This window comes from Lucilia sericata, unplaced genomic scaffold, assembly GCF_015586225.1.
Source record: "Lucilia sericata isolate MDLA Ls3-8-SP2 unplaced genomic scaffold, ASM1558622v1 Contig000702F_arrow, whole genome shotgun sequence".
Classification (NCBI taxonomy): domain Eukaryota; kingdom Metazoa; phylum Arthropoda; class Insecta; order Diptera; family Calliphoridae; genus Lucilia; species Lucilia sericata.
This window is the reverse complement of record NW_023994705.1, coordinates 84234-108079: the sequence shown is the minus strand read 5'-3', so window position 1 is coordinate 108079 and position 23846 is coordinate 84234. Positions and strand designations below refer to the sequence as shown.

The following is a 23846-nucleotide window of genomic DNA, read 5'->3' as shown; positions in this document are numbered from 1 at the left end:
GTATCAATCATTCTAATAAAATATCAAAACACTTTATTTCTATTAATTTCCCATAGATCACTATTTAATCACTCACGAAACAATTCTTGAGAAATATCTCATACATTCCCTATCAGGGTAACAGCAAAGTCATTTTACAAATGCTAATAACTTTTTGATTGGTTACTCATACATTTATCACCCATATGTAGTACATACATATATTCTATGTCAAATGCATAATAATTTATGAAAAACTATTTTACTATTTATTACCGACTGTGAATACATCTGGTCCATCTCTCAAAAAACTCCGAACAGCAATAAGATTCCTAATGAATTTACATGTTATGGCCAGGGCCACCACATAAAGTGTTGGTCTTAAGTACTAAAATTGCAATCATTGACATTAATCAAAATAACATTTAGATGATGTGAATGAATGAAGAAGAACAAGAAGGGTTCTTAGTTTAAGTTCTAGTATTCATTGTATAAAATGTTCAAGTACTTTATGGTAGCTAAATGCCAAACTAGTGAGTTAGAATGTTGGATTTGTTGGAGAACAGAGACAGTAGTAGATTTAGAATTTATGGGGGAGTTTAAAACTGTTGACAATTTGACGTTTTACCGCCAAATCTGACGTTTATGAAATTGCTATTGTAGGTCTAGTGTATAGTCTAGTCTATAGTCTAGTCTATAGTCTAGTCTATAGTCTAGTGTATAGTCTAGTCTATAGTCTAGTCTATAGTCTAGTCTATAGTCTAGTCTATAGTCTAGTCTATAGTCTAGTCTATAGTCTAGTCTATAGTCTAGTCTATAGTCTAGTCTATAGTCTAGTCTATAGTCTAGTCTATAGTCTAGTCTATAGTCTAGTCTATAGTCTAGTCTATAGTCTAGTCTATAGTCTAGTCTATAGTCTAGTCTATAGTCTAGTCTATAGTCTAGTCTATAGTCTAGTCTATAGTCTAGTCTATAGTCTAGTCTATAGTCTAGTCTATAGTCTAGTCTATAGTCTAGTCTATAGTCTAGTCTATAGTCTAGTCTATAGTCTAGTCTATAGTCTAGTCTATAGTCTAGTCTATAGTCTAGTCTATAGTCTAGTCTATAGTCTAGTCTATAGTCTAGTCTATAGTCTAGTCTATAGTCTAGTCTATAGTCTAGTCTATAGTCTAGTCTATAGTCTAGTCTATAGTCTAGTCTATAGTCTAGTCTATAGTCTAGTCTATAGTCTAGTCTATAGTCTAGTCTATAGTCTAGTCTATAGTCTAGTCTATAGTCTAGTCTATAGTCTAGTCTATAGTCTAGTCTATAGTCTAGTCTATAGTCTAGTCTATAGTCTAGTCTATAGTCTAGTCTATAGTCTAGTCTATAGTCTAGTCTATAGTCTAGTCTATAGTCTAGTCTATAGTCTAGTCTATAGTCTAGTCTATAGTCTAGTCTATAGTCTAGTCTATAGTCTAGTCTATAGTCTAGTCTATAGTCTAGTCTATAGTCTAGTCTATAGTCTAGTCTATAGTCTAGTCTATAGTCTAGTCTATAGTCTAGTCTATAGTCTAGTCTATAGTCTAGTCTATAGTCTAGTCTATAGTCTAGTCTAGTCTATAGTCCGAGTCTATAGTTAGTCTATATCTAGTCTATAGTCAGTCTATAGGTCTAGTCTATATTCTAGTCTATAGTCTAGTCTATAGTCTAAGGTCTATAGTCTAGTCTATAGTCCTAGTCTAAGGCTAGTCTATAGTCCTAGTCCTTCAGTCTAGTCTATGTCTAGTCTATAGTCTAGTCTAAGTCTAGTACTATAGTCTAGTCTATAGTCCTAGTCTATAGTCTGTCATGTCCTAGTCTATAGTCTAGTCTATAGTCTAGTCTATAGTCTAGTCTATATCTAATCTATAGTCTATCTATAGTCTAGTCTATAGTCTATCATATCTAGTCTTAGTCTAGTCTTTAGTCTAGTCTTTAGTCTATTCTATAGTCGTAGCTATTTCCGTACAAACATTCTTTAACTTTGGATCGAATTTAATAAAATCCTCCAAATTCTCTGAAACTATTCCGCCTGCCTTCCTAGAAAAAAGGCGTCTCTGAATATACAAGGTCTGGCGTTGTGCGATAGATTTATTTTGTTGTTTGCTGTTCACTATTACGAATTCTACATGTTGTTAACATCAGATTAAGTTGTTGTTTCTACCAAAGTCATCTTTAGAGTCTTACATTTAGTAATTTAAGACAAATGATGATGTTTCTTTTGAACTGTTTCAACTATTCGAACAAGTGTTTGTCTACATTGTAAGACAACAACCAAACCGTCTGTATGTGTCTAAAGTAGGCGCTTAAGGGAATAATTTAATTCATCTTCCTATGATGCCAGAAAAAAACTGAAAAAAGCGAAAAAAATAAATAAAAACTAAAGCTCTTAAATCAATTTAATGTCAGTTATTAAAATAGGCTTTTAAAAACTTAAGAACTTCACAAGCTGAAAACACTTAATTATTTCTTAAGAAATAATCAATTAATATCTATTTTTTTGCGTTCTCTCTTTTTAGGAAAACGTTCCAACGATCTAACGAATTACGAAACTACAAATCTACAGCCACCCCAACATACACAGCCGTATCATCAGCTACCAGCTGATCTATCAACCGAAAGTATACAAAAAGAAGCCGCTTTAGTACTTGCCCAGGCCAAGCGTCACAAGAGTATAGCAGAGAATGGTGATAATATACCCACATTTAGAGTGAAAACTAAACGTAGTGGAGACACCAATCCCAAGAAATTTCATTCATTACCCTTAAGGAAGAAGAAAGCTAGCACTTCCAAGCCAGTTAGTCGTAGTAATAGCGACGCTGCAGCCAAGAAACCCACCAAAAGACCCTCAATTTTTAGTATTTTCAGTCGCAAAAGTGACAGTAATCTTAATCAGGCCGTTGATCGTGATCCGCGTTTTGAAGATAGCGGTGGTAGACGTTTGGTAAGAAGTAAAAGTGATGTGGGTTCTTCTTCTTATAAATTAAAGAAGGTTCTAAAAGATTCCAAGCCTGCACCAGCAACTGCCAACAGTTCGGGTTCTAATCGTCAACTACAACATACACAACTTAGTCCCATTATAGAAAACGATTCTAGAGAAGACTGTTTTGAGGAACAATTCAATCGTGAACGTCGCAAATCAGAAGCTATAACGGATAGAGAAAAACATGAAAGTGGTCTAAATGAACTAATAGCTCGTAGTCGTTCGCAGACAGAGCTGGATGGTAACGTTGTACGCAACCCCATATCGGAGAATATAAAAGAGAAAATTTTAACCCTACAAGCTAAGTCACAAGAAAACATGCACAGTTCCCAGTTGCCAGCCCAAAAGTTGCCCCTTACCAAGGGGCAAACTGTCAATGGCATGGTTAAACGTTTGTCTATGGAGAGATTTTCACCACCACCCACTATAATGGGTCCCGCCTTCTCCTATATACGACCCAATGAAGGCATTACCTATGCCCAGTTGGAAATGCAAGATGATATTGTACCTCAACGCTCTACACTAACCAGAAGAGATTATACGCAAAGAGTATCGCCTGTAAGAGAATATCGTTCTCCAGCACGCGACTATCGTTCGGCTTCGAGAGATATCTTTACACCCGAAAGAGAAATTTTACATAATAACCATCATCGTAGATCAGAAGATCAAACAGATTTTATAGCTAGTCATGCCACAGGTAGAAATCAATACTCTCCCAATTACAATACCGCCAATGGTACCACCACCATACATATAGGTGGTTCCTTTTCGCCCTCACCCTGGCAACAATTGTCACCCCGTAATCTTAGCGATGAAGATGAGGGCTTAGGGCTAGAGACACGCAAATATTATGAAGAAGAGTTACAAAATAAACGCAGCAAATCGCCTGCTGAACCACCCATAGTACCCAAAATCCGAAGCATAACTCCTCCCAGAGAAAATGGTTTTCACACAACCGAAAGATATATGTCTCCAGCACGTGAAGTACCTATCAACAATGATGATATGGGTTATCGTCGAGCTCGTTTGGAGTCCAGAATTCTAACACGTAAATATGGTGAAAATAATACTCTAGAGAGAAATGGTTATTATCCTTCACGGGAAAACTCACATGAACGTGTTCTAGAAGATGAACCAGATAACACAGCTTATCATCGCCGTCGCTACCTCAGTCCGGAAAGGGAAATAGTACGAGATTCCTATGAACCACGTTTCCACAAACCCGAAGCAACTGAAATTCTTAATAAATACTCTCCCGAAAGATCCCATTTGGATATTATTGCACCTTCTCTAACACAAATCTCCACTTCTACTCTACCCAAGACAGAGAAAACTTCTCGCTATAAACATACCAAATATTACGATGATGGTCATGGTCACGGTGTTAAGGAGGTGTATGAACGTGAAACTCAATTTGATAATGAAGGCAAACCACATGTACGCGAGTCAAGACATCGTGAACGTCTTGACTCCTTTACGGGTAAACCCATACGTGAAGCTTCGCCCTTAATGGAACGTCATGTCTTGACAGATTATGAACCCAAGTCATTGGAATCACAATTTACTAGTACCGATCAGTATCGTTCTTCACCGGAGAATATGAAACGTTATGAGAATTTGGAAAGAGGTTTAACGGCTCGCCAGAGCAGTGAAGATCGTTGGCATAGCAGTTTAAAGCGAGATAAATTGCAGCAACGCAGTTTCGATAAGGGCGACTCGGGTATTGAGAATGATTTTCGCAAGGAGTCCTTTAATGGAGATATAGTAACGAGGTGAGAATTTTGAAAAACTCATCTGTTCTTTTAAGAATGAATTGTCAATTAATTAAATTAGACTAGAACTATAGACTAGACTATAGACTAGACTATAGACTAGACTATAGACTAGACGATAGACTAGACTATAGACTAGACTATAGACTAGACTATAGACTAGACTATAGACTAGACTATAGACTAGACTATAGACTAGACTATAGACTAGACTATAGACTAGACTATATAGACTAGACTATAGACTAGACTATAGACTAGACTAGACTAGACTAGACTATAGACTATAGACTAGACTATAGACTAACTAGACTAGACTATAGACTAGACTATAGACTAGACTATAGACTAGGACTATAGACTAGACTATAGACTAGACTATAGACTAGACTATAGACTAGACTATAGACTAGACTAGACTATAGACTAGACTATAGACTAGACTATAGACTAGACTATAGACTAGACTATAGACTAGACTAGACTATAGACTAGACTATAGACTAGACTATAGACTAGACTATAGACTAGACTATAGACTAGACTATAGACTAGACTACATACTAGACTATAGACTAGACTATAGACTACACTATAGACTAGACTATAGACTAGACTATAGACTAGACTATAGACTAGACTATAGACTAGACTATAGACTAGACTATAGACTAGACTATAGACTAGACTATAGACTAGACTATAGACTAGACTATAGACTAGACTATAGACTAGACTAGACTATAGACTAGACTATACTATAGACTAGACTATAGACTAGACTATAGACTAGACTATAGACTAGACTATAGACTAGACTATAGACTAGACTATAGACTAGACTATAGACTAGACTATAGACTAGACTATAGACTATAGACTAGACTATAGACTAGACTATAGACTAGACTATAGACTAGACTATAGACTAGACTATAGACTAGACTATAGACTAGACTATAGACTAGACTATAGACTAGACTATAGACTAGACTATAGACTAGACTATAGACTAGACTATAGACTAGACTATAGACTAGACTATAGACTAGACTATAGACTAGACTATAGACTAGACTATAGACTAGACTATAGACTAGACTATAGACTAGACTATAGACTAGACTATAGACTAGACTATAGACTAGACTATAGACTAGACTATAGACTAGACTATAGACTAGACTATAGACTAGACTATAGACTAGACTATAGACTAGACTATAGACTAGACTATAGACTAGACTATAGACTAGACTATAGACTAGACTATAGACTAGACTATAGACTAGACTATAGACTAGACTATAGACTAGACTATAGACTAGACTAGACTATAGACTAGACTATAGACTAGACTATAGACTAGACTATAGACTAGACTATAGACTAGACTATAGACTAGACTATAGACTAGACTATAGACTACTATAGACTAGACTATAGACTAGACTATAGACTAGACTATAGACTAGACTATAGACTAGACTATAGACTAGACTATAGACTAGACTACTAGACTAGACTATAGACTGAGACTATAGACTAGACTATAGACTAGACTATAGACTAGACTATAGACTAGACTATAGACTAGACTATAGACTAGACTATAGACTAGACTATAGACTAGACTATAGACTAGACTATAGACTAGACTATAGGACTAGACTATAGACTAGACTATAGACTAGACTATAGACTAGACTATAGACTAGACTAATAGACTAGACTATAGACTAGACTATAGACTAGACTATAGACTAGACTATAGACTAGACTATAGACTAGACTATAGACTAGACTATAGACTAGACTATAGACTAGACTATAGACTAGACTATAGACTAGACTATAGACTAGACTATAGACTAGACTATAGACTAGGACTATAGACTAGACTATAGACTAGACTATAGACTAGACTATAGACTAGACTATAGACTAGACTATGACTAGACTATAGACTAGACTAATAGACTAGACTATAGACTAGACTATAGACTCGACTATAGACTAGACTATAGACTAGACTATAGACTAGACTATAGACTAGACTATAGACTAGACTATAGACTAGACTATAGACTAGACTATAGACTAGACTATAGACTAGACTATAGACTAGACTATAGACTAGACTATAGACTAGACTATAGACTAGACTATAGACTAGACTATAGACTAGACTATAGACTAGACTATAGACTAGACTATAGACTAGACTATAGACTAGACTATAGACTAGACTATAGACTAGACTATAGACTAGACTATAGACTAGACTATAGACTAGACAATAGACTAGACTATAGACTAGACTATAGACTAGACTATAGACTAGACTATAGACTAGACTATAGACTAGACTATAGACTAGACTATCTAGACTATAGACTAGACTATAGACTAGACTATAGACTAGACTATAGACTAGACTATAGACTAGACTATAGACTAGACTATAGACTAGACTATAGACTAGACTATAGACTAGACTATAGACTAGACTATAGACTAGACTATAGACTAGACTATAGACTAGACTATAGACTAGACTATAGACTAGACTATAGACTAGACTATAGACTAGACTATAGACTAGACTATAGACTAGACTATAGACTAGACTATAGACTAGACTATAGACTAGACTATAGACTAGACTATAGACTAGACTATAGACTAGACTATAGACTAGACTATAGACTAGACTATAGACTAGACTATAGACTAGACTATAGACTAGACTATAGACTAGACTATAGACTAGACTATAGACTAGACTATAGACTAGACTATAGACTAGACTATAGACTAGACTATAGACTAGACTATAGACTAGACTTTAGACTAGACTATAGACTAGACTATGGACTAGACTATAGATTAGACTATAGATTAGACTATAGACTAGACTATAGACTAGACTATAGATTAGACTATAGATTAGACTATAGACTACACTATAGACTAGACTGTAAACTAGACTGTAAACTAGACTATAGACTAAATTATAGGATATACTATAGACTAGACTATAGACTAGACTATAAACTAGACTATAGACTAGACTATAGACTAGACTATAGACTAGACTATAGACTTGACTATAGACTTGACTATAGACTTGACTATAGACTACATTATAGTCTAAGTCTAGTCTATAGTGTAGTCTATCTTCTGGTCTATAGTCTAGTTTTTAGTATTTCTTTTAGTGTATAATCTCTTCTATTGTCTAGTCTAGAGACTAGTTTTTAGCCTAATCTTTACTCTAGTCTATAGCCTAGTCTACAGTCTACTTTTAATTCAAAGAGCTAACCAACCAAATGTTTATTTCTCCCCAACAGATGGCGCAAGCGCACCATAGCCGATGACATCAAGAGCTGTGAGAATTTCCTAAAGAAAGAGCGACGCCATTGCGAGCATCAACGTTGTGGTAAGCGCAAAGAGAATTATATCTATCGTGAACGTTCCATAGATGATGGCTCTCACTTTGATCCACATTTAGATAAATATCCAACAACAGCTAACAGCAGTACATCCGCCACCCTACGACGACGTGATCAACATTCACAAACTGCCCATAGTCGTCCAGAAGATAGTTCTACATTGAAACGTAATAAGAAGTTGGGAGGTTTTGAGAAAGTAAAACAACTTTTCGGGGCAGGTGGTGCGGCAGCAACCGATAAAAAGGATGTGGAGAGAAAAAGTATGAGCAGCAGCACCAGCAGTAGTGCGGGCACACAACAGACCATTAAGGCAAAAGATAAAGACAAGTATATGGTTAAAGAGGAGGAAATGCGTTCTAGATATCGGGAGTATAATAGTGGTGTGGGTAGCAATAACAACAACAGTAAAAGTGTTGGTGTAGGCACCCAAACCACACATCATGCCAGCACAACAACTACAACTATTTTGCAAAATGATAATATGCGCGAACCAAAGGTGAGTGATCAATAAGTTTTCAGAAAGTTTTTTTTTAGATTTTTAAAGAAAACATTAAGCTTCAGATGTAAAGATTTTTTGAAAAATTAAAAAGGTGATAATGATGATGAAGAAGACTGGTAAAGCAGAACAAAAACAAGCAAAATTAAAACACAAAAAACAAGAGCTGTTAATTTGAAAATGATTTGATTTGTTGGTTAAAATTTCATTAGATTCTGTAGGAGTAAAAGATTTAAGTACATAGACCACGGAAATATATCATCAACATCATCACCACCATCGCCAGCAGTAGTTTTTAGTTGAAAGAATGAAGAATGTCTTGTTAAGATTTAGAGAGTAAATGAGCTATAAACATTAGATTCATACGGCTACCGGGGAGTTCAATGTTCGATTTGTTTAATTCATTCTTTTTTGAATACTTTTTTCTTCTTGGTGTTGGGGGATTATTAATCTCGTCATATATTATTGTTGGGATGCTTAATTTTATTTGGTTAACAAATTACGATTTGTCTACTTTTCTATTTTTTATTTTAAGCAAGAAAGTATATTTTTAGTCATATTGTTTTTTTTTTTTGTTCTTGAACCTCAAATGCTAATGCCTTTTACTGGTCATGGGAAGCTGCTAATTATGGAAATTCTTGCTTGTTTATTAGGGTGGGCTACTTAAAAACAAAAAATTAGCGTGTTGGCGTAACCAAATTAAGTTTGACTATTATTATTTGTTTTTTTATACCCTACACCACTTTAGTGGGGAGGGTATATTGGGTTTGTGCTGATGTTTGTAACGCACAATAATATTGGTCCTATACGCACCTTAAAGTATACCAATCGACTCAGAATCATTTTCTGAGTCGATTTAGCTATGTCCGTCTGTCCGTCCGTCCGTCCGTCTGTCTGTCTGTCTGTCTGTCTGTCTGTCTGTTTGTCTGTCTGTCTGTCCGTCCGTCCATGTAAACCTTGTAATCAAACTACAGGTTTTGAAGATAATTCAATGAAATTTGGTACATGATCTTCTATTGTCCCAGGGATGAAGCCTATACGAAGCCCATACAACTGAACCCCCGAATAGGGCTTTTAAACTTTGTAATCAAACTACAGGTCGCAATTTTGGAGATAATTCAATGAAATTTGGCACATGATCTTTTATGGTACCGTAGACGAAGCCTATTGAAAATGGTTACCATCGGTCCATTATTTCACCTAGCCCCCATACAACTGAACCCCCGAATAGGGCTTTTAAAACATGTAATCAAACTACAGGTCGCAATTTTGGAGATAATTCAATGAAATTTGGCACATGATCTTTTATGGTACCGTAGATGAACCCTGAATGGTTTACATCGGTCCATTATTTCACCTAGCCTTTGATTGATGACCCCCACGAATTCCATAATAATATGTTCTCATATGACCCTAGCCCCTATGAAAAGCCCCCATCAAAATTTCACTTAAATGTCCACAATTTTATTCAACAATAAACGGCTTAAGTATGTATATCTAAGGCAAGGTAAAATTCAACTTATATGCTTTATTATGGCAACTAAATCACATTATATTTTTGTCAAAGGTGTAGGGTATTATATGGTCGGCCTCGCCCGACTATAATTTCTTACTTGTTTTTTTTTTTCATTAGGAATTTATACTTTCATTAAGTTTTAGTTATTATTTCAGTTATTTTTATCTAAAAATAATAATAAAAAAATTTGAATAGTTTTAAAATTTTTTATGCCCTTTAGTTCTGCTTTGTGTTACAAATTTTTGTAACGAAACAAGTGAAAGATTTCTTTTTGTTTAAAATTGACTTTTGATTACTTAATGTCAGCTGTTAAGTTTTATCGTTTTGCCATTTTTTTCTCTTATTCAAACTGAATAGTGACATAATTAACAATTGTTATGGTAAATTATCTTTTTATTGGAAAAAAAATTAACAAAAAGTAAATGAAAGTTAAAACCAAATTTACAACGTATTATAGTTTAACTTTACAACAAATGACTTAACTGAATGAATTTGAAACAAACTAGTTACAACACTAGTTACAATAGCTGGCACCTACAATCCTTTAGCAAATCACTATTAGTATTAGTCTCCTGGGAACCCAAATAACTTAAAATGATCTAACAAAATGTCCATTAATAACACTTCGTTGAGACATATGAAGAGCTCAACATTATTACCAGGTTTAGAGTAGGGTTCTATAAGTCGACTTTCGAATAATCGAACAATCGACTTTTTGTCGAAAAAAGTCGAAAAGCCGAAGTCGACTATTTTGTTCCAAAAAAGTCGATACCTCGACTATCGTCTGTGAAAAAAGTCGACTTTGTTAATTCGAAAAAAGTCGAATAAAGTCGAAAAAAGTCGAAGAAAGTCGAAAAAAGTCGAAAACTCGAAAAAAGTCGAAAACTCGAAAATTGTAGAATCAAGTCAAAAATAGTCGAAAATTTAAAAAAAGTGGAAAAAAAGTCAAAAACTCTAAAATAGTCGGAAAAACTCGAAAAAAGTAAAAAAAATAGTCGAAAAAATCGAAAAGTCGGAAAAAGTCGAAAAAAGTTGAAAAAAGTCGATACTTATAGTCTAAAAGTCGACTTTTAATTAAATGAAAAAAGTCGAAAAATCGACTTTTCATAAAATGCAAAAAGTCGAAAAGTCGACTTTTAACTAAATGAAAAAAGTCGAGTTTTAACTAAATGAAAAAAGTCGAAAAAGTCGAAAAGTCGATACTTATAGTCTAAAAGTCGACTTTTAATTAAATGAAAAAGTCGAAAAATCGACTTTTCATAAAATGCAAAAAGTCGAAAAGTCGACTTTTAACTAAATGAAAAAAGTCGAAAAGTCGAGCTTTTAACTAAATGAAAAAAGTCGAAAAGTCGACTTTTCGTTTCAACTATAGAACCCTAGTTTAGAGACCATCCATCACCTCTCTCATGTTTAAGCACCTTTCTCCACACTAGAGCTATCTAATCTCCTTGTCATAAGAGTGTCGCTGTCGAAGTGCTTGATGTGAACATAAATCACCTCCCTGTGATACTTACAAAGAACATTCAGTTGACAATTTTTCTCTCTGAAATTCTATGTTTAAGTACTTTTCTCCATACTAGAACTATCTAATATCCTTGTCATAAGAGTGTCGCTGCGGATCGCGAAAACTGCGATACATAACTCGACCAAAGAAGATGCATTCGTTGAAGTCAAATACAAAGGATCGCCCTCGAAAATGAAACTCTACCAATTCCAACTCATTTCTCAAACGAAGTTGAGTAACAAGACTCAAGGACTTATCTTGAGGCACTTGTCCATCAGTCCTTTAAGCAACACTCACTTAAGAATAGCATTCTAAATGCCTGGTCAACATTCTCATACCGTGGTTAGGCTTTCAACTGCAGCCACCATGTGATACTTCTCTACAATAACAAGATGTCGAAGTGCTTGCCGTGAACATCCATCACCTCTCTGAGTCAATTACAAATATCGTTCAGTTGACAATTTCTCTCCCTCTCTGCAATTCTATGTTTAAGCTCTTTTCTCAATATTAGAACTACCTAATCTCCTTGTCATAGGAGTGTCGCTGCGGATCGTGATAACTGCGATATATACCTCGACCAAAGAAGATGCATTCGTTAAAGTCAAATTCAGAGGATCGCCCTCGAAAACTCTACCAATTCCAACTCATTTCTCAAACGAAGTTGAGCAGACTCAAGACTAAAGGACTTATCTCGAGGCACTTGTCCATCAGTACTTTAAGCAACATTCACTTAAAAATAGCATTCTCAATACCTGGCTAATATTCTCATCCCATGGTTAGGCTTTCAACTGCAGCCACCATGTGATACTTCTCTTCAATAACAAGATGTCAAAGTGCTTGATATGAACATGACAATTTGCCTCTCTCTGCAATTCTATGTTTAAGCTCTTTTCTCAATATTAGAACTTCATAATCTCCTGCGGATCGTGATAACTGCGATACATATCTCGACCAATGAAGATGCATTCGTTAAAGTCAAATTCAGAGTATCGCCCTCGAAAACTCTACAAATTCCAACTAATTTCTCAAACGAAGTTGAGCAGACTCAAGACTCAAGGACTTATCTTGGGGCACTTGTCCATCAGTACTTTAAGCAACTCTCACTTAAGAATAGCATTCACAATGCCTGGTCAACATTCTCATACCGTGATTGGGATTTCAACTGCAGCCACCATGTGATACTTCTCTACAATAAGAAGATGTCGAAGTGCTTGCCGTGAACATCCGTCACCTCTCTGTGATACTTATAAAGAACGCTCAGTTGACAATTTTTCTCTCTGAAATTCTATGTTTAAGCACTTTTCTCCATACTAGAACTATCCTTGTCATAAGAGAGTCGCTGCGGATCGCGAAAACTGCGATACATAACTCGACCAAAGAAGATGCATTCGTTGAAGTCAAATACAAAGGATCGCCTTTGAAAATGAAACTCTACCAATTCCAACTCATTTCTTAAACGAAGTTAAGCAGACTCAAGACTCAAGGACTTATCTTGAGGCACTTGTCCATCAGTACTTTAAGCAACACTCACTTAAGAATAGCATTCTCAATGTCTGGCCAATATTCTCATACCGTGATTGGGATTTCAACTGCAGCCATGTGATACTCTCTACAATAACAAGATGTCGAAGTGCTTTACCGTGAACAACGGCCTTGAAAACCGGATTTCATGGTGGTGGTTTTCATCCACGACAACCCCTCTCCCCCCTTGTGTATCATAAACGCTGGTGACAATTTCTGTACATGGTACTGCTGATCCATGTACAAGTACTTGAGCTATCTAATCTCTGGCCATTACTGCACCGCAGCTTAACTTTCGAGATGCAAAACAGCACTTCCGTTTACAACCACGCAAATTTGATAGCCTCTGTTGAATCGACAACAACAACAACTAGAGACGTAATTGAATCCATCTAATAAGTCGAAGACAGTATAAATCATGAACATACCCGAACAAGGAAGGAATATTCAATGATAACACTTGTATACCATTTAACCCAGTACACTTCACATTCATCCGGCATACAGGTGGGAAAGGTCCGCTTACTCCTACATTCATCCTTGAGCTATTTATAACACAAAGTACACAGGAAGTACATCAAGATAACATGCTTCGGAGAGACACTGGTGAAATTAAACAAGTCACCATTCAGGTCTGAGTTAAAGAGCAATTCGGACGTCATAGTCGTTATTTTTTTAGGATTACTGTTGTTTGATATCTCTTGTCTCAATCGCTCTGGTGTAACAGAGTGTTTTCGTTTTACCACAAATTGTGATTACGTATTTACTGGTACAGACCAGTTATTTGCCAGCAACCCTTCACAGTGCCTTCCTTTTCGGCAACAACAACTAAAGATGTAATCGGTAGATCGAAGCACGAATCCACCAAGTAAGTCGAGGACAGTGTAAACCCTAAACATACCCAGACAAGGAAGGAATGTTTAATAGTATCATTTGTATACCTTTTAACTTAGCACACTTCTCAATCATCCGACACGTCCGCTTACTTCTACATCCATCTCGTATCATATACATTTGACATCAACGCATTTATAACGCTTAGTCCCACAGTCACTCCTCTGTTGGGTATCTGTCGTCTCGACGACACCATAATCCAGAACTAAAGACTTTACAGTCTCTTCCCACAAATTTGTTTTAAACCACAGCCACCACATGCACCCCGAAGTGACCTCAACAATAATCGAGACAAGACAAAGTCCTAAACTCTGCCCTGTGGATTATCGGTTCCCAGATTATATGGTTTTCTGATTCGACCCCATGTCAAATCATTCCAAGGAAAGGTCGAGGATACATTTGATCATCATTAGTTTATAGTTCCGGATGACTAGAGGTATATCAAGATAACATGCTCCGTAGGGACACTGTTTGAGATTAATCTCAAACAGTGTCGCAATTCAGGTCTGAGTTAAAGAACATTTCGGTCGTCATCTTCGTTGTCTTTTTAGGATTACTGTCGTTTGATAACTCTCGTCTCAATTGCTCTGGTTTAAACGAGTGCTTTCGTTTTACCTCAAAATGTAATTATGTTTTGACTGGTTCAGACCAATCACTCACCTGAAACCCTTCACAATGCCAAAATCTTAATTTTCGAAACTATACTATCGTACTTGATCTCTACTAAGACTTTTTTATTGCCGCGAGCGATAAGATATCGTTTAAAATTATCATAAAGTTTAATATTTTCTGGAGACAAACGATACAGATCGGTACTAGCAAACTATATTTAAAAGGATTTGGGTTAATATTTTGTTAAAAAGAGACGTTCTCTTTATGTTCATAATTCTCTAAACCTTGATCTTCGATAAGACGACAAGTCTTCTTGGAAGCAGTTACTTCGAAGTTAGTATTCGGATTCAGTCGAACGTAGAATATGCGAAAGGGGATGTGAAACGCTTGAACACATCTAGTATTGCCGGAGTGCGATGTTACTGCATAATTTTGAAGAACAACGTTATGGAAACTGAGTTTCTGAAAATTGAAAGATAATTCCATTCATAGATCACTATATAAGGTTGTTCCATCAGTAGTCTTTATGTAAAGGAGTCCACCTAACCTATGGCCTTTAATTAAAGCTTCTGGATTTCCTTGTGTTAGGAAGAGTTAAGTGGGATATTTGTTTAGGGATTGTAGAAGAGTAGTTTAACGCTCATCTTATCTTAGGACCTTCGTCCAGAGCATATGGATTTCCTTGAATTAGGATCAATTAAGTGGGATATTATCAGGCATTATTTGTATATTCTGGCTTCTAAAGGATTTCGATGGTAACCCATATCATCAATATTCCGGGCTAATGACAAATACCTTCGGCTGTATGAAAAGGATTTATATTTCAGGTTTTAGATACAATGGGTGATAGAGCCAGCGATTTACTGCGTTTACTGCAACTCTTTCTCATAATATCCGCGTGTCTCTATATCCCTCTCTCTCTCTCTATCTCTCTCTTTGCAGCTTATAGGAAAAATACTGTGACTAAACCTAACAAACTTAATAAATTCGAATTTCTTTGAAATACATTTGCGAAATTCTTAATACCTCCAGCCTAACGCTTAATCATTTCCTAAAACGTAAAACAGCAAATAAATTAACAATCACATTTATCATCAAATGAATATTAAGCAATTTATTTGAAAAAAAGTTTTAAATGTCTACCAATTGTTATTTATAAAATTTATGTTTCACTATAAAAACTCCACCTTTATTTTGTTGAAAAAACATTCTTAAAAAAGGCACCTTAACTCAATTCATAAACAAATGTACTTTGTAATCCCCATGTGGAAACATTAATTTGAGACATCATTTTAAAAGGATTATGTCGCCACATTTTAAACAAAAATGATGCAACAAAATTGCCGGCATACCAAATTTTTGATAAATGTATTTGAAATTGAATTTGAAAAAGTAAATCCCAAACATATGCAAAATAATATTTTAAAGTGTCAAATATTATTTGATTGTTCTCTTCTCAGCTGCATTGTGTTAAAGAACAGACAGTAATAAATTTTTGACAAAAGAAAAAACCAAAACTCACAAAAAAGGAATGCCTATAAAATGCTAACGACTCTTGTACAAACAACATATAACTAATATCGGATCCCCTTAAAGTTTTTTCTTTAATTTATGGCCAAAACATAAACAAGCTTTTAAGCTTAAAACTGAAGTGATGGAATGTTGGTGGAACGAAAAAACAATAAATATTTAAAAACATATTTAAACATTTTTTAAATATGTTAAATTACACTCTTAAGTGGGGGCTTAATAACTCATTAGTGGATAAATAATTTCAGGAAACTTAGACGAGCGGTTGAATATTAAGGCATTTGAAGAAATCGAAATTATCAAATAATCTAGTCCATAGTATAGTCTAAAGTCTAGTCTATAGACTAGTTTATAGTCTAGTTTAAAGACTATAGTCTTGTCTATAGTCTAGTCTAAAGTTTAGTCTATAGTCTAGTCTATAGTCTAGTCTAGTCTATAGTCTAGTCTACAGTCTAGTCTACAGTCTAGTCTATAGTCTAGTCTATAGTCTAGTCTATAGTCTAGTCTATAGTCTAGTCTATAGTCAAGTCTAGTCTATAGTCTAGTCTATAGTCTAGTCTATAGTCTAGTCTATAGTCCTAGTCTATAGTCTAGTCTATAGTCTAGTCTATAGTCTAGTCTAGTCTATAGTCTAGTCTATAGTCTAGTCTATAGTCTAGTCTATAGTCTAGTCTATAGTCTAGTCTATAGTCTAGTCTATAGTCTAGTCTATAGTCTAGTCTATAGTCTAGTCTATAGTCTAGTCTATAGTCTAGTCTATAGTCTAGTCTATAGTCTAGTCTATAGTCTAGTCTATAGTCTAGTCTATAGTCTAGTCTATAGTCTAGTCTATAGTCTAGTCTATAGTCTAGTCTATAGTCTAGTCTATAGTCTAGTCTATAGTCTAGTCTATAGTCTAGTCTATAGTCTAGTCTATAGTCTAGTCTATAGTCTAGTCTATAGTCTAGTCTATAGTCTAGTCTATAGTCTAGTCTATAGTCTAGTCTATAGTCTAGTCTATAGTCTAGTCTATAGTCTAGTCTATAGTCTAGTCTATAGTCTAGTCTATAGTCTATAGTCTAGTCTATAGTCTAGTCTATAGTCTAGTCTATAGTCTAGTCTATAGTCTAGTCTATAGTCTAGTCTATAGTCTAGTCTATAGTCTAGTCTATAGTCTAGTCTATAGTCTAGTCTATAGTCTAGTCTATAGTCTAGTCTATAGTCTAGTCTAGTCTAGTCTATAGTCTAGTCTATAGTCTAGTCTATAGTCTAGTCTATAGTCTAGTCTATAGTCTAGTCTATAGTCTAGTCTACTAGTCTAGTCTATAGTCTAGTCTATAGTCTAGTCTATAGTCTAGTCTATAGTCTAGTCTATAGTCTAGTCTATAGTCTAGTCTATAGTCTAGTCTATAGTCTAGTCTATAGTCTAGTCTATAGTCTAGTCTATAGTCTAGTCTATAGTCTAGTCTATAGTCTAGTCTATAGTCTAGTCTATAGTCTAGTCTATAGTCTAGTCCTATAGTCTAGTCTATAGTCTAGTCTATAGTCTAGTCTATAGTCTAGTCTATAGTCTAGTCTATAGTCTAGTCTATAGTCTAGTATAGTCTAGTATCTCTAGTCTATAGTCTAGTCTATAGTCTAGTCTATAGTCTAGTCTATAGTCTAGTCTATAGTCTAGTCTATAGTCTAGTCTATAGTCTAGCTATAGTCTAGTCTATAGTCTAGTCTATAGTCTAGTCTATAGTCTAGTCTATAGTCTAGTCTATAGTCTAGTCTAGTCTAGTCTATAGTCTAGTCTATAGTCTAGTCTATAGTCTAGTCTATAGCTAGTCTATAGTCTAGTCTATAGTCTAGTCTATAGTCTAGTCTATAGTCTAGTCTATAGTCTAGTCTATAGTCTAGTCTATAGTCTAGTCTATAGTCTAGTCTATTATAGTATAGTCTAGTCTATAGTCTAGTCTATAGTCTAGTCTAGTCTAGTCTATAGTCTAGTCTATAGTCTAGTATAGTCTAGTCTATAGTCTAGTCTATAGTCTAGTCTATAGTCTAGTCTATAGTCTAGTCTATAGTCTAGTCTATAGTCTAGTCTATAGTCTAGTCTATAGTCTAGTCTATAGTCTAGTCTATAGTCTAGTCTATAGTCTAGTCTATATTCTAGTCTATAGTCTAGTCTATAGTCTAGTCTATAGTCTAGTCTATAGTCTAGTCTATAGTCTAGTCTATAGTCTAGTCTATAGTCTAGTCTATAGTCTAGTCTATAGTCTAGTCCTATAGTCTAGTCTATAGTCTAGTCTATATTCTAGTCTAGTCTATTGTTTAGTCGATAATCTGGTCTATATCTAGTCTGGTCAATAGCCCAGTCTATAGGTCTAGTCTATCGTTTAGGTCGATAATCTGGTCTATATCTAGGACAGTCTATAAGCCAGTTTATTGTCTGGTCAATAGCCTAGTCTATAGTTCAGTCTACAGATTATCTATACTCAATCTGTGGTCACATCTCTAATAAGAAACCAATTCAAAAACTTTTCGTATACTTTCCCGTCTTATTCTAAAAATTTCCCCTTTCCCCTGCCAACCATTAAAAGTTCATTAAAGGTATGTCATATCTTTGCAAAAAATCAAGATTAACCAACTCAACTATGTGTAACTAAATGTTTTAAACACTTTTTAACATAATTAAATTTATAAACATTATTAATGTATCAGCCAACGGAAATCAACAATTTTGCAAAACGAAGCCAAACACTAGCTTTAAAACAATAGCTCTAGAGATTATCACATGCATGAAAACGAACAGAAACAACATCATCATAAAGTAACAACAGAATGTATGAAAAAAAGTTTTATAAAAGATCTAATCAATTTAAAACTGACAATTGAAATTAAACATTTTGACAAAACAGTAGTTTCTTAATTTAATCACTAAACTTAACTAACTCACCTCAACTACTACTTGGTGAATAGTAAATGAATTATGCGAGTTTTTGTCTATTTATTTTGCTTAATTTGTAAACGTAGACATTTAATTTATGAATTTTGCAAAATACAGGTATTTTTAAATACAACTCTTTAACAGACATAGAGTCAGGTATTTGTTTTTTAAGGACTGGGTTGAGTTAAAGGCGTCTTTAGTTTGCAACAGTTATAACAGCTCCATTGTGATACGCAATGAGCTGTATATAGACTATTCTCTACACTATAGACTGGACAATAGACTAGACTATAGACTAAACTATAGACAAGACTATAGACTAGACTATAGACTAGACTATAGACTAGACTATATACTAGACTATAGACTAGACTATAGACTAGACTACAGACTAGACTATAGACTAGACTATAGACTGGAATATAGACTAAACTATAGACTAGACTAGACTATAGACTGGACTATAGACTAGACTATAGCCTAGACTATAGACTAGACTATAGCCTAGACTATAGCCTAGACTATAGACTAGACTATAGACGAGACTATAGACTAGACTAGGCTATAGACTGGACTATAGACTAGACCATAGACTAAATTATAAACTAAACTATAGACTAGACTATAGACTAGAATATAGACTGGAATATAGACTAAACTATAGACTAGACTAGGCTATAGACTGGACTATAGACTAGACCATAGACTAAACTATAGACTAGACTATAAACTATACTATAGACTAGACTATAGACTAGACTATAGACTAGACTATAGACTAGACTATAGACTAGACTATAAACTAGACCATAGACTAAACTATAGACTAGACTATAGAATATACTATAGACTAGACTATAGACTAGACTATAGACTAGACTATAGACTAGACTATAGACTAGACTATAGACTAGACTATAGACTAGACTATAGACTAGACTAGACTGTAGACTAGACTATAGACTAGACTATAGACTAGACTATAGACAAGACTATAGACTAGACTATAGACTAGACTATAGACTATAGACTAGACTATAGACTAGACTATAGACTAGACTATAGACTAGACTATAGACTAGACTATAGACTAGACTATAGACTAGACTATAGACTAGACTATAGACTAGACTATAGACTAGACTATAGACTATAGACTAGACTATAGACTAGACTAGACTATAGACTAGACTATAGACTAGACTATAGACTAGACTATAGACTAGACTATAGACTAGACTATAGACTAGACTATAGACTAGACTATAGACTAGACTATAGACTAGACTATAGACTAGACTATAGACTAGACTATAGACTAGACTATAGACTAGACTATAGACTAGACTATAGACTAGACTATGACTAGACTACTAGACTATAGACTAGACTATAGACTAGACTATACTAGACTAGACTAGACTAGAGACTAGACTATAGACTAGACTATGACTAGACTATAGACTAGACTATAGACTAGACTATAGACTAGACTATAGACTAGACTATAGACTAGACTATAGACTAGACTATAGACTAGACTATAGACTAGACTATAGACTAGACTATAGACTAGACTATAGACTAGACTATAGACTAGACTATAGACTAGACTATAGACTAGACTATAGACTAGACTATAGACTAGACTATAGACTAGACTATAGACTAGACTATAGACTAGACTATAGACTAGACTATAGACTAGACTATAGACTAGACTATAGACTAGACTATAGACTAGACTATAGACTAGACTATAGACTAGACTATAGACTAGACTATAGACTAGACTATAGACTAGACTATAGACTAGACTATAGACTAGACTATAGACTAGATATAGACTAGACTATAGACTAGACTATAGACTAGACTATAGACTAGACTATAGACTAGACTATAGACTAGACTATAGACTAGACTATAGACTAGACTATAGACTAGACTATAGACTAGACTATAGACTAGACTATAGACTAGACTATAGACTAGACTATAGACTAGACTATAGACTAGACTATAGACTAGACTATAGACTAGACTATAGACTAGACTATAGACTAGACTATAGACTAGACTATAGACTAGACTATAGACTAGACTATAGACTAGACTATAGACTAGACTATAGACTAGACTATAGACTAGACTATAGACTAGACTATAGACTAGACTATAGACTAGACTATAGACTAGACTATAGACTAGACTATAGACTAGACTATAGACTAGACTATAGACTAGACTATAGACTAGACTATAGACTAGACTATAGACTAGACTATAGACTAGACTATAGACTAGACTATAGACTAGACTATAGACTAGACTATAGACTAGACTATAGACTAGACTATAGACTAGACTATAGACTAGACTATAGACTAGACTATAGACTAGACTATAGACTAGACTATAGACTAGACTATAGACTAGACTATAGACTAGACTATAGACTAGACTATAGACTAGACTATAGACTAGACTATAGACTAGACTATAGACTAGACTATAGACTAGACTATAGACTAGACTATAGACTAGCTATAGACTAGACTATAGACTAGACTATAGACTAGACTATAGACTAGACTATAGACTAGACTATAGACTAGACTATAGACTAGACTATAGACTAGACTATAGACTAGACTATAGACTAGACTATAGACTAGACTATAGCTATAGACTATAGACTACACTATAGACTAGACTATAGACTAGACTATAGGCTAGACTATAGACTAGACTATAGACTAGACTATAGACTAGACTATAGACTAGACTATAGACTACACTATAGACTGGACTATAGACTGGACTATAGACTAGACTATAGACTAGACTATAGACTGGACTATAGACTAGACTATAGACTAGACTATAGACTAGACTATAGACTAGACTATAGACTAGACTATAGGCTAGACTATAGACTACACTATAGACTGGACTATAGACTAGACTATAGACTAGACTATAGACTGGACTATAGACTAGACTATAGACTAGACTATAGACTAGACTAGACTAGACTAAGACTAGATATAGACTAGACTATAGACTAGACTATAGACTAGACTATAGACTAGACTATAGACTAGACTATAGACTAGACTATAGACTAGACTATAGACTAGACTATAGACTAGACTATAGACTAGACTATAGACTAGACTATAGACTAGACTATAGACTAGACTATAGACTAGACTATAGACTACTATAGACTAGACTAGACTAGACTATAGATAGACTATAGACTAGACTATAGACTAGACTATAGACTAGACTATAGACTAGACTATAGACTAGACTAGACTATAGACTAGACTATAGACTAGACTATAGACTAGACTATAGACTAGACTATAGACTAGACTATAGACTAGACTAAGACTAGACTATAGACTAGACTAGACTAGACTATAGACTAGACTATAGACTAGACTATAGACTAGACTATAGACTAGACTATAGACTAGACTATAGACTAGACTATAGACTAGACTATAGACTAGACTATAGACTAGACTATAGACTAGACTATAGACTAGACTATAGACTAGACTATAGACTAGACTATAGACTAGACTATAGACTAGACTATAGACTAGACTATAGACTAGACTATAGACTAGACTATAGACTAGACTATAGACTAGACTATAGACTAGACTATAGACTAGACTATAGACTAGACTATAGACTAGACTATAGACTATAAGACTAGACTATAGACTAGACTATAGACTAGACTATAGACTAGACTATAGACTAGACTATAGACTAGACTATAGACTAGACTATAGACTAGACTATAGACTAGACTATAGACTAGACTATAGACTAGACTATAGACTAGACTATAGACTAGACTATAGACTAGACTATAGGCTAGACTATAGACTAGACTATAGACTAGACTATAGACTAGACTATAGACTAGACTATAGTCTAGTCTATAGTCTAGCCTATAGACTAGACTATAGACTAGACTATAGACTAGACTATAGACTAGACTATAGACTAGACTATAGGCTAGACTATAGACTACACTATAGACTGGACTATAGACTAGACTATAGACTAGACTATAGACTAGACTATAGACTAGACTATAGACTAGACTATAGACTAGACTATAGACTAGACTATAGACTAGACTATAGACTAGACTATAGACTAGACTAGACTAGACTATAGACTAGACTATAAACTAGACTATAGGCTAGACTATAGACTAGACTATAGACTAGACTATAGACTAGACTATAGGCTAGACTATAGACTACACTATAGACTGGACTATAGACTAGACTATAGACTAGACTATAGACTAGACTATAGACTAGACTATAGACTAGACTATAGACTAGACTATAGACTAGACTATAGACTAGACTATAGACTAGACTAGACTAGACTATAGACTAGACTATAGACTAGACTATAGACTAGACTATAGACTAGACTATAGACTAGACTATAGACTAGACTATAGACTAGACTATAGACTAGACTATAGACTAGACTATAGACTAGACTATAGACTAGACTATAGACTAGACTATAGACTAGACTATAGACTAGACTATAGACTAGACTATAGACTAGACTATAGACTAGACTATAGACTAGACTATAGACTA

General features: G+C 34.7%; 1 protein-coding gene across 2 annotated transcripts in view; it reads left to right on the top strand.

Annotated features, from left to right (window-relative positions):
- LOC119607533 overlaps nt 1-23846 on the top strand; it is a 166505-nt gene that overhangs the window by 116780 nt on the left and 25879 nt on the right. The window contains exons 3-5 of one of the 2 annotated variants that reach the window (XM_037961489.1): nt 2520-4755; nt 8106-8194; nt 8267-8703. In XM_037961489.1, the coding sequence (XP_037817417.1) occupies nt 2520-4755; nt 8106-8194; nt 8267-8703 (2762 nt within the window). Of the gene's footprint in view, nt 1-2519; nt 4756-8105; nt 8704-23846 lie in introns of both variants that reach the window. The other variant, XM_037961488.1, reaches the window with a different exon arrangement.